Here is a 13,778-nt window from a genome sequence, read left to right as displayed (position 1 = left end):
AAATAAAAACGAATATTTATAATTGGATATAGCTTTAATGTTTTTAAAAATATTAAGATCAATACACTTTTGCATGCGTTTGAACCAATTGTCGAAGCATTTTTTCCATACCGATTGAGGTATCCCCATATTTAATTTGAACACATCAACGTTGCCCTCGCAATTAATTTTTAATCTGGGGGAATAAGAAATCATAGGGTTCCAAACAAAAACTGTACGGCAGAAAACCCACTAATTCGATGTTTTGTCTGATAACAAACGCATTTATATGAACTGATGAGTGAGAATTCGCATTAATGAAACGGTAGTGATATGTTAAGTTATTTCGAAAAAACAGGCGACTATTTACTACGAAGTGATTCTTGCGAGAACAACTTTTGTTGATTTGGTTCGTCTTGGAAGACCCATACAGTGGATTGTTGTTTAGTTTCGGGTTCATATGCATAGATCCATGATTTGTCACACCAATCAACACGAGTTTTTCTTAGCGATTGTCAAATTATGCGGTATCCAACGCGAACAAATCTTTTTGACAGCCTCATGTTCATGCAATATTGAATGTATGGTGGAATCAAGTATGCCTCAATCGCTCGGTATGTTGCAAATTTTGCAATATTAGTTTAGGTACAGGATCTATGTTTTCTGGCACAACAACTGATTTTGGACAACCTTTACGAAATTCATCCTGTAGGGAAGAGCGACCACGATTAAATTAGGAAAACCAGCTAAACGCGATAACTCTAAATGGTGCTTCATCACCAAGTCCAAGCTAGTTGATAGGCAAACTACAGTTAGTTTAATCCACGTCGAAAGTTATAGAAAATCATCGCACGAAATTGCTCGCGATCAAATTCCATTTTTTTGATCAAGACGAATGTTTCAAGTATCTGTAAACAACTCAAATAACATTCGTGTGACAACACGTTCTGAATACGTTCACCATTAAAAATCTCAAAGTTTATAATGACATTATTAGATTTGACAGATTCACATCAGTGTTGCCATATCTATCTCAAAACTCAAGCTCTTGTTTTTTGGGGATACTTACAGCACTTATTGATTGTGGGAAGGTCTATGATGATATCTCGACAAGTAAACTGTTGAAAGAGAAGAAAGTGTTTGATAAAAAATGATCGAAATCAAATTGTATTCTAAAATACTCGCAAGAGGAATCGATTTGACTATGAAACATAAACCCATGTATACAGTTAGATCAAAAATACGCGCCGTGACCGAAAAAAACTATAGTGTTTCCGACATTGCTAGGGCTGAGCATATGTATATGTCATCTATCTCGGCGTTTACAGAAATAATATGTTCCTTTTTCTCACCTTCTTATTCATAAAATGTAACATTACGAACTCCATGAAAGCTTGTTTCCACTCAGCTTGATGCAATTGTTAGACCTTACGCGATGATAATTTCCGAGGAACAGTATCGAAAGTCTATAGCCGAATATACAGGGTGTCCCACGCAGAAGAACCGAGATAGTCACCGCTCTGTTCTCCTTATATAAACTATAAATTGTCCTACGTATAAAATCTTGAGTAGCTTTGTCAACTGATATAAGTTTTACTATGTTACTGTGTTTATTCTCACTACACTGTGCAATTTCATTGTTTTCATTCGCCCATGGTCTATGAAATAAATGAATCTCACCTAGCGCTGTCATTGCTTATCGCAGACTTCCTGGCAGTCGATGTTTTCATTGGTAAAAAGTGGAGATGATGAATTTTGACACACATTCATCAAGTCCATGTGGTCTGACGGTTTATTATATGTTTACCGAATTTTATACGGGGAGTAAACATTATTTTTCATTTCTTAATTTGGTACGAGTGCCGTACGTATTTATGAAATTTGATTGTTCCACGCATAACTGTCTGCAATTGATTTGCAAGAGCTATACCATATTGCGATTATTACAGATTCATAAATTCTCGAATAAACGTTCCATACTGAAATTTTGGTGTTCCACTTTTTGATCTATATGTGAATTCAAGATTCTATTCCTATTTATCGAATAATTTTGTTATTATAATACAATAATACAATAATAATAATATTATATATAAATTTTTATCTACCAATTTACACGTTTTTGCAACAAAAAAAAAATTACAGCATTTCATGTGGTCGACTACCGTAACGACCATCATTTTAAAATCATTGAACCAAACATTCTTGATATAGGATGAGAACTGGTACCTCAATTTTTTTAAACACGACTATTTTTTTTCGTGTGAAGATTTTATCGTGCTGGTTTTACGTTTAAAATGAACCGTTGTTCGGTCGCATCTGGGTCAAACTCCTCTGTTACACACAAACGAATAGTTAAAACTAGCAATTATGGTAACTTTACAAAAACATGTGAATTGTTTGGTATTCAAATAAAAACTATAATACACGACCAGGATGTGTTTGTGTAGAAAACAGTAACAGTAACTCAAACATTCGTTATTAGTAGAATAAACAGTAAGATACAAAAATCCCGATACAGGTGTCAATTTTTCTTTTTACTTTTAATCATAGTTCTTACGAAAAAACGCAAATTGTTCTTCAATGACTCCTACTCCAGTCATTTAGAGCACTAAAGAAAATTTTTAAAAGTTTCCACCAGTCTAAATGTTTTTTTATTCTCATTTCAAAGACTCCTGTGCATGAAAAACAAGCAGTTGTAAATTTAAAGCGTCAAGTCGTGATCAGAAATATAAAAGGCAACCTGAACGGATTTTTTAAAACTTTCATCGGGCGCATTAAATCTAGTAGAATATATTTTGGCCTACCAAGTTTCTGTGTTTCACAACAGAGAACAGAGCCTCCAGCTAGCTTCCCAACCTCTTTCTATAAGTTAGAGACGTGAAGTCACAAAGGTAGCTAAATTCGAGGCTATTATCGGATTACTTTACCTGGCAGAGATAATCGATAATTCTTGTAAGAATTGAGAGGTTAGGACGGTTATAGAGTGAAATGGTTTGACCTTGTTATTAATTATTAATGTGCGATATACCATCGGTATAAAAACGTATTCTACGATATATATTTTTTTTATTTTCCAAATTAATTCACAATCTGCTTGTAAGTACAACGATATGTAAACAGTAGGAAAATATAGAAAAAAGACTTGTGGGGTAGAACCCGGAAGTTTGATTCCTAATTAAACTGTTTTGCAACTGAATTCTCCTTTAAATAAAAATATTATAAATGTGAAGAGCCTAACATGCTGAAACTAGATTTGCCTCCTATGATTGGCTATTCCGTATATATTTTTTCAATTAGTTTTTTCTATTAAGCAAAATCTGTATTTGTTCTGAGTTATTCTCGTACTAGAACTAGTTTAATCAGTCTGTATCGAAATGTTTCCACACAAAACGACTTACTTCCTAGAAATAGAGAGAACGGTTTCGATTGATGATAATATTACACTAATGCACTCACTTCCGCAGTTCCCGTTGTAACCGCGTGGCACTCAGATATAAAGTTATAAAGTGATTGTTATAAGTCCCGATAAATTGACGTCTGCAGGCAAGCTCGGTATTCATGAGCCACGTCTGCTTGTGGAATAGGTTATGCAAATTCTGCTCTAGGTGGGATTATGCTGGACAGCTCGGAAGAACATCTGCCCTAGTATTAGTAAAACAGAACCAGGTCAGCAAGTTTCTGAACAACTCTAGGATACCTATAAGTAAAATTTCTAACTTCTTTATTGAGTCGAGTATCCTAAGTGTATGCTTGGGATTCGAGCATCATAATGCGAATAATGCTCCAATCTTGTAGAGGATTAGAAGCTATTGCGAAGTATATAGCTTTTTGGTCTTAAAGGGGACTCCTTTAACTAATTCGACCACCTGGATATGCCAAGACATATTGCTTCCAACCTCCATACCATCAAGCGAATTTGCGGGTGATATTATATGTCGAATCACTAGCCTTGTTTGAAAGAACAACAGGCTTGGTGGTTGCTGCATTAAATTCAATCAGATTGCTTCCACCCCACTCCAAAATGTTTTCAGTATCGGTATTGGTGGTGATGATGTATAGCTGTCTACAGTTTTGGGTGTTTTCGTTGCATGTATCAATTAATATATGAATATATGGAGCAAAATGGAAGCACGTGAAATTCCAAAAAACACATTGATTAGTATGGTTAAAATCATAATTGATGTTATATTGGTATTTCGATCAATTTTAGAGACAATTAGCTCCCAAAATTATGTTACGACTGTTGTTAAATCAAGAGTTTAGCTTAAAGGAAGTCATTTTCAACGCTTATGATTTGGATGGATTCTCAGAACCATCAATGGATTGTTTTGTTTGTATGACTCCGTCAAAGAGATTTATGAAAAAGATAAACATATAATTACATAATTGAAATTTTCTTCTGCATAAAAACCAGTACCTCGCAGTTATACTTCCAGCGTTTTTTAACATCGACAGAACAGTTTATAATTAAAATACCTATCAGGAAGCTAATCATTCGAGTACCTCCTCTGTTACTCCAATTTTATCGAGGGACTCAATCTGATTTAAATGATCTCGTTCGGGATTGGGGAATCCCAAATTCGGGGCAAGATTAGAGTAATGGAATTTATTGAGAGAAAATATGTGGGTCTTGTATTTTAGTAAACGACAAGACTTCATGAGTTACTTCACTAAAGAGAATGATTAGGTATTTTGTAATAACGCTAAAAGAATTCTACCTAAGCCGAGTTTCCCTGAAGGATGCCATTTGAAAAATGAGGAAATTAAAATGGAGCTTGACGTGAAAACTTGTTAGGAAAGGCAATGATAAATAGACTAATAAGGAACTACATTGTTGCTAGATATATTTTTATCAAGTTTTTGGTAACAAAATGAAGGAAAATACTAAATACTTACAGTAATTGATAAAGAAAAGATAAAGATGATTGTTATAATTGACTCATAGAATTCTCCCTTATTTGAATTGAGATTTAGATGGCTTGAAAACAGACTTTCCAAATCGTGCCTACTTCTATTAACTAACATTTCAGTAAGCTAAAGTAAAAATTAATGAATACTGGCTGATTTCAAATCCATCAATGCGGATATTACCTAAGAACTTTCATTTATATATTTCTTTATTATTTTCTATTTTCTAGAAACGTACTTAATATAATGAAAAAAGGGGAATAATTGGTTTAACTAGCTGTCTAATTGATATAATTCGTTCAGATTTGAACTGCAATTATTTTGCATTCATAACTATGTATAGGAATTCAGTTTGCCATTAGGATTCGAAGAAAACATTATGTAACATTTGATTACAATACAAGGTTACAAATATTCTAACACACCATTAATCTACAGGAAATTAAACATCGTAACTAACTGTTAAATACTTAATTGAGTTTCATAAAGCCATTCGAAAATATTTTTTTAATTAATATACCCACTGTTCATAAAACGTAACGGCATAGCTTCTAAAATTTATAGAGAACTTGGCAATTCCATGGGCCAAACAAATGATTTTTTGCGTAGTTTCATAGTCAATTGACAAAAATAATCTTGTAGATTGTTTATGGAGTCGATTTGACTTTCCAGCCGCCCTTCAACTATACCTTAAAAGTTATTTTGTGCGTTTCTCTGCATCTCATTGTTCTGCCTCTCAAAGGAGAAATTTTTTTCTCACTTTCCAAGGTGTTAGCACTACTCCTTCGAGTATAATCTTTCTTAATTTCCATATGATACTTTTGCCATCCATTCAGTTTGTTGTTGATCTGCCATTTCGCTAGGGTACTTCTAGAAAATATGAAAATTTGCTCGCTTTTTGGCAATGCTGCCTGCTTTCTTATTACCTGGTATACCCTAGTATTCACATTATGTTACTTCGTTTTTGTTTACTAATGCTTTTAGAGTTTGTGTACACTCCCTCGCTAGTTGGACGTGCACTCAATAGCCTTTAGTGCCTTCAAGATCGCTTTGCTATCGAAAAGAAAACATAAGAATGCTTCAAAACAAATATATTTATTGTTAACAACTCTACTTAAAAGATAGTGAGTTATTTTTCTAGTGAAATTTAAAGGAGGAATTTTGGTCCAAATCTGCCCAATCAGAACCATCGGTATAATAGAGAAATGCATTTCGAGCTGGCCGAAAATCTTTATTGTCTTATGATTGGCACTCACTGATTACCACTTTAAATGGGATATCATCATTCTATGCATTTGCTTCACTGGTTTTCCACTACTTTCTAACTATATCGATTCTTGATTTCTCTGTCGAATTTTCGACTTTTTCTGTCTGATTTAATCTGTGAGCGCTGCTAAATGCCCCCTCTTTACTATAAGGAGGTTTAGCAGGCTGTAGTGGAGCATGCTATTTCTGCAACACCAGTTAGTCATGTTTTCAAGCAATTATCTTTATAAAATAACATTCACAAATCTAAACTAGCTACTATTGATAAAAAATAAATTTTACTTGTTCACTAATCAAAACTCAAAAGTAGACTGAACCAAAAGACATATGACATTAAAATATAAATTTTATTAATAATGATGAAATAAAACGTCTTCTTGGCAGTCGCAATATTGATAAAGAATAGACATAATAAATCAAATTTCCGAAAATCTGTTCTAAACTACATAAATTTTGATGTTATGAGATTTTTTTGTATTTTTAGTTTTTTTCTTTTAAATAAATAAGTTTTTGATTAGTTATTTTTATATAAAAACTGAGCTTAACCATCTAAAATCACATCAAAAAAATTCAACAGGCCTGTGTAATTATTTTGATTTATAAATAGGTCAGTAGGATCAGCCCTCGTAAAAAGTCATTTTCTTAAGAATCCATGTCGAAAAATCAGTTATATTGGTTAATGAAGAATCGAGACTTCTTTTAAATTCAGTATAAAAAGTTTTCTATATTTTTAGATGTAGTTATTACCTTTAGGGGATTGAAGGGGCAGATTAGTAAAATAACACAATTCCTTATGCAACGATTTTTCGCAAAACAAATCTAGTAAAATTAGAATTAGATAGAATTGTCATTAATAAAAATTGAAAGCAAAGGTATAAATTGTTTAATTGGCTAATGGTATAAAAAATATGGTACGAATGATAATTCATAATAAAGCTAAATTCATTTATTATCAAGTATACGAGGTCCATCTATTAAATAAGTAGACTGCGCGCTTAGAGGGCGCCCTAGACGGGTAGGGGAAAAACGAGTAGTGCGTTGGGTATCTAGATATCTTCTCCACGCACGTCTCAAAACACATTTCCGTCACTATTATAATAATTGTGCAGTAGCGGTTTGAAACGAACGTGTTTTTTTCTAGTGCCGAAAACCATGTGTGACGAAAAACGTATCAATCTCAAATTTCTCGTTAAATTGAAAGAAAACTCCAACTGAGTGCTATAAATTGTAGCAAGAGGTCTATGGAAACAATTTTCTATATCGTGCGCATGTTTTTGAGTGGTGTAAGCGCTTTAGTGAAGACCGAAAGAGAAAGCAAAATTCAAGGCAATGTTAATCGTTTTTTTTTCGACATTAACAGTATCGTGACGACTGAATGAGTTCCAGAGGGTGAGACTGTCAGACTTACTATTTGTCAGTTTTGGCAACACTGCGAGAACGAGTTCGTTGTGGAAGAACAACTCGTAGATTTTGCACCAGGACAAGGCACCTGCCCATAATGAGCTATCAGTGAGGCAGTATTTAGCCAATAAGCTCACTCCAGTGCTCGAACACCTGCCGTACTCACCAGATTTTTATAATAAAACACTTTTTCGTAACCAATCTCGCCAGACCTCATGTAATAGCTTTTCTTATCAACGTGGGATAGAACTAAACTTAATGTCAATTCTCGTAATTTTGATTTATAATTTCATTACAAAATCATTGTGGCAAAAAACGTCAAGTAATTAGTGTACGATGGATCTTCCTCGGCTTAGATGATGAGTAATTTTTTCTTCTCACTAAATATTAATACGAGATATTACTAACAAACATTGATGTTTGTTATTTCGATGCCACTGACAATTTTAAAGTTGATTAAATTGTTGATAGTGGATATTCAAAAGAAGCAAGTTTGTGTAAAATTGGATAATCCGCGAAGTCTTACGTTGCATGATTTTTTTTTATTTTAAAAAAGGTTTTAATCAATAACAATGCATAGAACCGCCTCTACAAACTTTTGATAATGAAGCACCATCAGAGAAGAATGTTAATAATTTTAATTTGCAGAATTTTACCATGGTCGTGAAACCGTCATAGATAAATGTCGAGAAATTCTGCCCAAATCGGTTGTTATTCCGAGATACGTTGATGCAATGCGCAACGTGATTAAAGAACATCAATATGTGACTTACAGACAGATAGCGACGTCTCTAAAGATATCATGCGACTTAACAAGAAATTATTTTCTTTGGGTATTTATAAAGTCAGATATCTACAAATTTAAAACATTCGACGAATGATTGCGAAATATAAACTGCATGAATTACAAAGTAGATGAAAATTGGAAATTTACATTACGTCATTTACGCAGCCAATCGTAGGAGACTTAAATACTTATCTTTGAATTCATAAAATTTCCTTAATATTAAGAAAAAAAAAATTTTGTCTAAATTTCTCCACCTCTGAATAAACAAACTTTACCTATTCTATTCAAAGCTCAATTTTCTAAACTAACAAGTAACATTAAATGAGTCACGATATTGCGCTGCCTGACACACCCCATTATTCATTTGACGTTGAATTTTAAACGGCCGTTACACACATTTATTTCCCCTTAGTTTGTAAAATATTTTTAGATTTGTTCCACAGATAATATATTATTAAAACCGTTTGTAATATACAATTTTTTCAGTGCTCAATGAACGTTAGATTTGTATTTTTACAAGGGATAACAAACATATCTCTCATTACGTAACTCATTTAACCAATGAGCTCATTAGAGCGCGTCATCGTTTGGGATAGGTCGAGAATTACTATACCAGCCATCCTTCAGGGGCGGCTAATGCATAAGCGCTGCAGTGCTGTAGAGATCTCAAAAATATTAAAAACTGAAAAATATTATGATTACATAGTTTAAAGAATAATAATTTAAGCTAATATATTTTTTGTTGCGTGGTTAAGTTATGACTCACAACGATGCAGTATGATTGTAATGAACGCCATTATTTCAAATTGAAACGCCAGGGAATGAAAAGCTTCTATATAGTATCAGGTAAAGATAATGAATCTAACTTGATACGAGGATTGCTACTGATTTTATGACAAATAAAAACAAATATTATATTTGGATACGGATTTATTATGTTTCAAAATAATCTCCATTAAGATCAATACACTTTTGCATGCGTTTAAACCAATTGTCGAAGCATGTTTTCCATTCCGATTGAGGTACCTCCAAAACATGTGATTTGAACGTATGTACGAGATCTCGCATTGTTTTCCCTAATTTTTTAAAACACTTTTGGCGAACAAATTCTGGTATACCATTTAGAATTGACCGTTCTACGCTGCTCTAATGGAAGGTTGGCGACATTCCGAAAACACAGGCGACCATTTCCTTCGAAGTGCTTCGTGCGCGAACAACTTTTGTTGGATTTGGGTCGTCTTTAATGACCCATACAGTCGATTGTCAGTTTATGCACACCATCGATGTTTTCTGGTAAAACTGCCGATTTTGGCCGACCTTCACGAAAATTAGTGAAACATGGTGGCTCGAGATGGTTCTTCATCGTATTCGCGATTTAATTCCATGCATGACCAAGATGATTGATTCAAGTATCTGTAAATAACTCGAATAGCAGTCATGACCACACGTTCTGAGTACGTTCACAATTAAAATGGTCTAATTTTATGATGGCAATGTCAGATTTGACAAATTCACATCAGTGATGCCATATCTCAAAACATTAGAAGCAGCCCTCGTATTATACTTGCAACGTGCAACCTACTCGACGTTCGCGGGTTGCATTTAAATTTCATCATTCACAAGATCGTAGCCAATAAGAAAATTCATATATAGTCATTCATTACATGAACATTTGGCTGTCAAAAAGATTTGTTCCCGTTGGATATCGATTAAATTGACAATCGCTCCAAGAAAAGCTCGTGACGATTGGTGCAAAGAAATGTTGAAAAAATTGAATAGCGGTGTTTCAAAAGACTATAAGATTATGACAGGTGAAAAATCATGAATCTAAACAACAATCTCCTGTATGGGTCTTTCAAGGCTATCCAAATCCAACAAAAGTTTTCCGCGCACGAAATACTTCGAAGCAAATGGTCGCCTGTTCTTTCGGAATAACTGTACATGTTTACACTGCAGAGCAATCAATTCTGAATGGTACACCAGCATTTGTTTGCTTTGCACCAGAAGACGAATCATCATGTACTATGACAATTCGAGCTCTCACACATAAGTTAAAAAAACGTTTTTGAATAGTCAAAACATCGAATTGATGGGCCATGCGACGTACAGTCCTTGTTTGGTAGTAATTGATGCGTTCAAATCACATATTTTGAAGATGCCTCAATCGGAATGGAATTGATTGATCTTAAAAGAGAATATTTTGAAAAACAATAAAGCCACATCCAATTATAAATCATTATTTTTATTTGTCTATCTCAAAACGTAAGTAGCAACCCTCGTAATTATTCACGATTCGTTATAAAAGAAAAAACTAATATTAAACTGCAATGCGAAGTCCATAACCCATCCCTGCATAAATATTTAATTTTATCAATGATTTTACGGTATGTTGCAACTGGCATTGCTATCTTTTTCCGCAAAATAAATCTTTAACTAGGTTTCTAGATCTCAAATTCTTCCTCATCTCGTAGACTTTCACCCCGCAATGTTAACCCAGATTTTAAAAATTATATACCTATAAAATATAATTCTACTACTCACCAAATGGTCCTGATGGTTATCATGATGATCGTGTTGACTGTGCGCCGAAACCGTAACAATAAATACAAAAAGTAACCACATTTCAGATTTCATTTTATTTCACAAAAATAGTGATTTCGGTTAACACCCAAAGCAATGTAAAATTGTTACTGATTAAAATGACAGCGCTCTAAGTACAGACGACCGATCGACTACTCTCGCTCGAGACAAATTCGTGTCACGGTACAGTGAGTATTGTGCTAGATGGAGGACTAGAGGGACGATGGTTGGTGATTGGGAGAGAGAGGCATACTAACCTTTTGCATAAGCGTAACGTTAAGCGGGTTGATGGGAATGCTTGTTTCTACCGTGGAGGACTTTATCGGCGTGTTGCATTTAAGATAAAGATATCACTTATAATTAACTAGGTACACGTTCATGGCTTATTTTAAAAAATAATTAACTAAAATTTCAACAACAAAATTTGTACCCGGTTTATTGTAAATTGACAAATAAGACCAAAGTTTTTAGAAAAAATTATTTGGGATATCATTTTACTGTAGAAAAAATAATTTCAAGTTTCAACATTTATTGTGTCATAAATTCAAAATTTCCAATAAAATTTACTAAGAACTTTGATTTTGTTGAGATGAATAAATTTAAGACAAATATAAACTCGTGGCCATAAATAACGCACCACCTTTTATTTCAATAGCAAAACCTAAAATGTTAATCTTTTGGGTTTCTTTTTTTTTTCTATTACAGAAAGTTAAAGTATTTTAAATGTTAGCGATAAAATGTAGTAAAATTTCTTATCAGCAAATAACTGTTTTTGTGGTTTTTTAAAATTCTAATTTTATGCATATTTTAATGTTTCTTTCATTCTATTGTTGTACCAACTTGAGGACAGCAGTCGTTTATGTCAATCAAGGTGTGTTAAAGTCGAGACTAGTTAAACAAAAAATGAATAGAGCTAGACAGTTAAGGGAACGCGAAGCTAAGAAAATAGCCGAGTTAGATGGACAAATGGACAAATTTATCGTGTAGTGACAAATCTGTTTGGCGTACACCACACAACCATTGGCAGATTGATGCAAAGATTTCGAGAGACCGATTCACATTCTAGAAGGTCTGGACGAGGACGTCCTTCAGTTTTAACTCCTCGAGATGACCGTTTTTTGCAATTAAATTCATTAAGAAATCGGTCAATGACAAGTGTCGAGCTCAACAGCCTTTTACGAGAAATGTAAATATCTCTGATAGATCACACCTTGCTGGTCTATACAGCAGAATAGCTCTCTAGGCCAGAATTTAGAAAATTGGTGCCAAGTTTTATTTACTATTATTTTACTATTTATTACTATCTACTACTACTAGACAAGAATTAGTCTAAGAGATCCAGATGGACGTAATCAAATCCGAAGACGGCGAGGAGAAAGATTTGCGCACTCTTGTATCATTCCCAGGGAGCCGTTCCAAGGAGGGTCTATCATGTTTTGAGAAGGAATTTGTTTTAATTTCCGCACAGAATTAGTGTCTTTTCCTAGACACGCCCTTAACGCAGCAAGATACATAGCTGACATTCTTGAAAATCACGTCGTTCCGTTTGGGCTATTTATTGGTGATGATTTTCGTTAAATGCATGATAATGCAAGAACACACGTTGCGGCAGATGTTCTGAATTACCTAAACCACCAAGAGATCCAGATATGAATCCTATCGAGCATGTCTGGGATATTTTAAAGCGCCGCATTCGTCGTCGAAATCCATTTCCTCAAAATTTAAATGTGCTTGAGCAAGCGGCATTAGAGGAATGGAAGAACATATCTCAAGAAGTGATACAGCACCTAATTGAAAGCATATCCAGGAGAATGTTAGCAACAATTACATCCAGAGGCGAAAATACACGCTACTAGCGTTTTTATTTTTATTTTTTTACTCATTAAAAATCACTCTAAATTACTACAAATTTCTTATTATTGCGTCAAAATGATTGAAAAGAAGTTAAACAATAGCAATATTAATTTAAATTTATTAAACAAAAAAATATTTTCAGAAATCGGGGTGGTGCGTTATTTTTGACCACGAATGTATAAAAAATGCAAATAATTAATTCATTTTGAATGAGATCTCTCTTACCTAGTTATCTGTCTATTTGAATACATTTATTATATATTTTCATTTGTTTAGCTGCTCATCTAAATTTACAGGTGCTGATTCATTAGTCCACAGCAAGAAAATAATCCATTATCCATTTAAAGTAAAGATATGCGTAATAGATCTATGACATATCAATCATGCTTACCGGACAGATTAGTAACGTGGTTGATAATGGAAGCTTATTCCTTCTATTATGAAATTCTGTCTGTATTATGTTCTTAAATGCAAAAATCAGTGCAAAAATTGCGACGTGCTATTCAAGAAGCGTGGAATTCTTACTACAGTTGCTGTGTTCCTCCATGAAAATGCTCGGCCACATACGACTCGACATGCAAAAACGGTTTTGACGAAATTTGAATGGGAGTTGTTTAATCATGCATCCTACAGCACCGATATTACTCCCAGTGATTTTCAACGGTGGGCGTTTTGACAACGACGACGAGTACGTCTATCGCACGCTGGTTCATTCAAAGGCGAATAGTTCCTGTACATAGGGGTACAAAAGTTCATCCCAGGATGCAACAATAGTCTTAAATCTGTTGAAAAATAGCTGTACTTGTTGAAGTGAAGTGCTGCCTGACAACCTGTCTCAAGATGCGGTCGTTTTTTTCGGTGACGAGGCTCACTTTCACATTTCGGGCTGCGTCAACAAATAAAACATGCGATATTGGAGTGGTGTAAATCCGCGTGAACTTCACCAGAAGCCACTTGCGAACGAGTTACTGTCTGGTGTGCGATATCGGTAATGGGAATA

The 13,778-nt window shown here is 34.1% G+C and overlaps 1 protein-coding gene across 1 annotated transcript in view; it reads right to left on the bottom strand.

Moving 5' to 3' along the window:
• LOC130894642 (GILT-like protein 1) overlaps nt 1-11,220 on the bottom strand; it is a 28,490-nt gene extending 17,270 nt beyond the window's left edge. Inside the window, exon 1 of the mRNA XM_057801565.1 lies at nt 10,886-11,220. Within this exon, the coding sequence (XP_057657548.1) occupies nt 10,886-10,978 (93 nt within the window). The 5' untranslated portion in view covers nt 10,979-11,220. The remainder of the gene's footprint in view (nt 1-10,885) is intronic.
• Between the last annotated feature and the right edge of the window lie 2,558 nt (nt 11,221-13,778).

The sequence above is a fragment of the Diorhabda carinulata genome, chromosome 5 (genome assembly GCF_026250575.1).
Source record: "Diorhabda carinulata isolate Delta chromosome 5, icDioCari1.1, whole genome shotgun sequence".
NCBI lineage: Eukaryota > Metazoa > Arthropoda > Insecta > Coleoptera > Chrysomelidae > Diorhabda > Diorhabda carinulata.
Note: the sequence above shows the minus strand (reverse complement) of the source record. Positions and strands in the feature narration are given on the sequence as shown.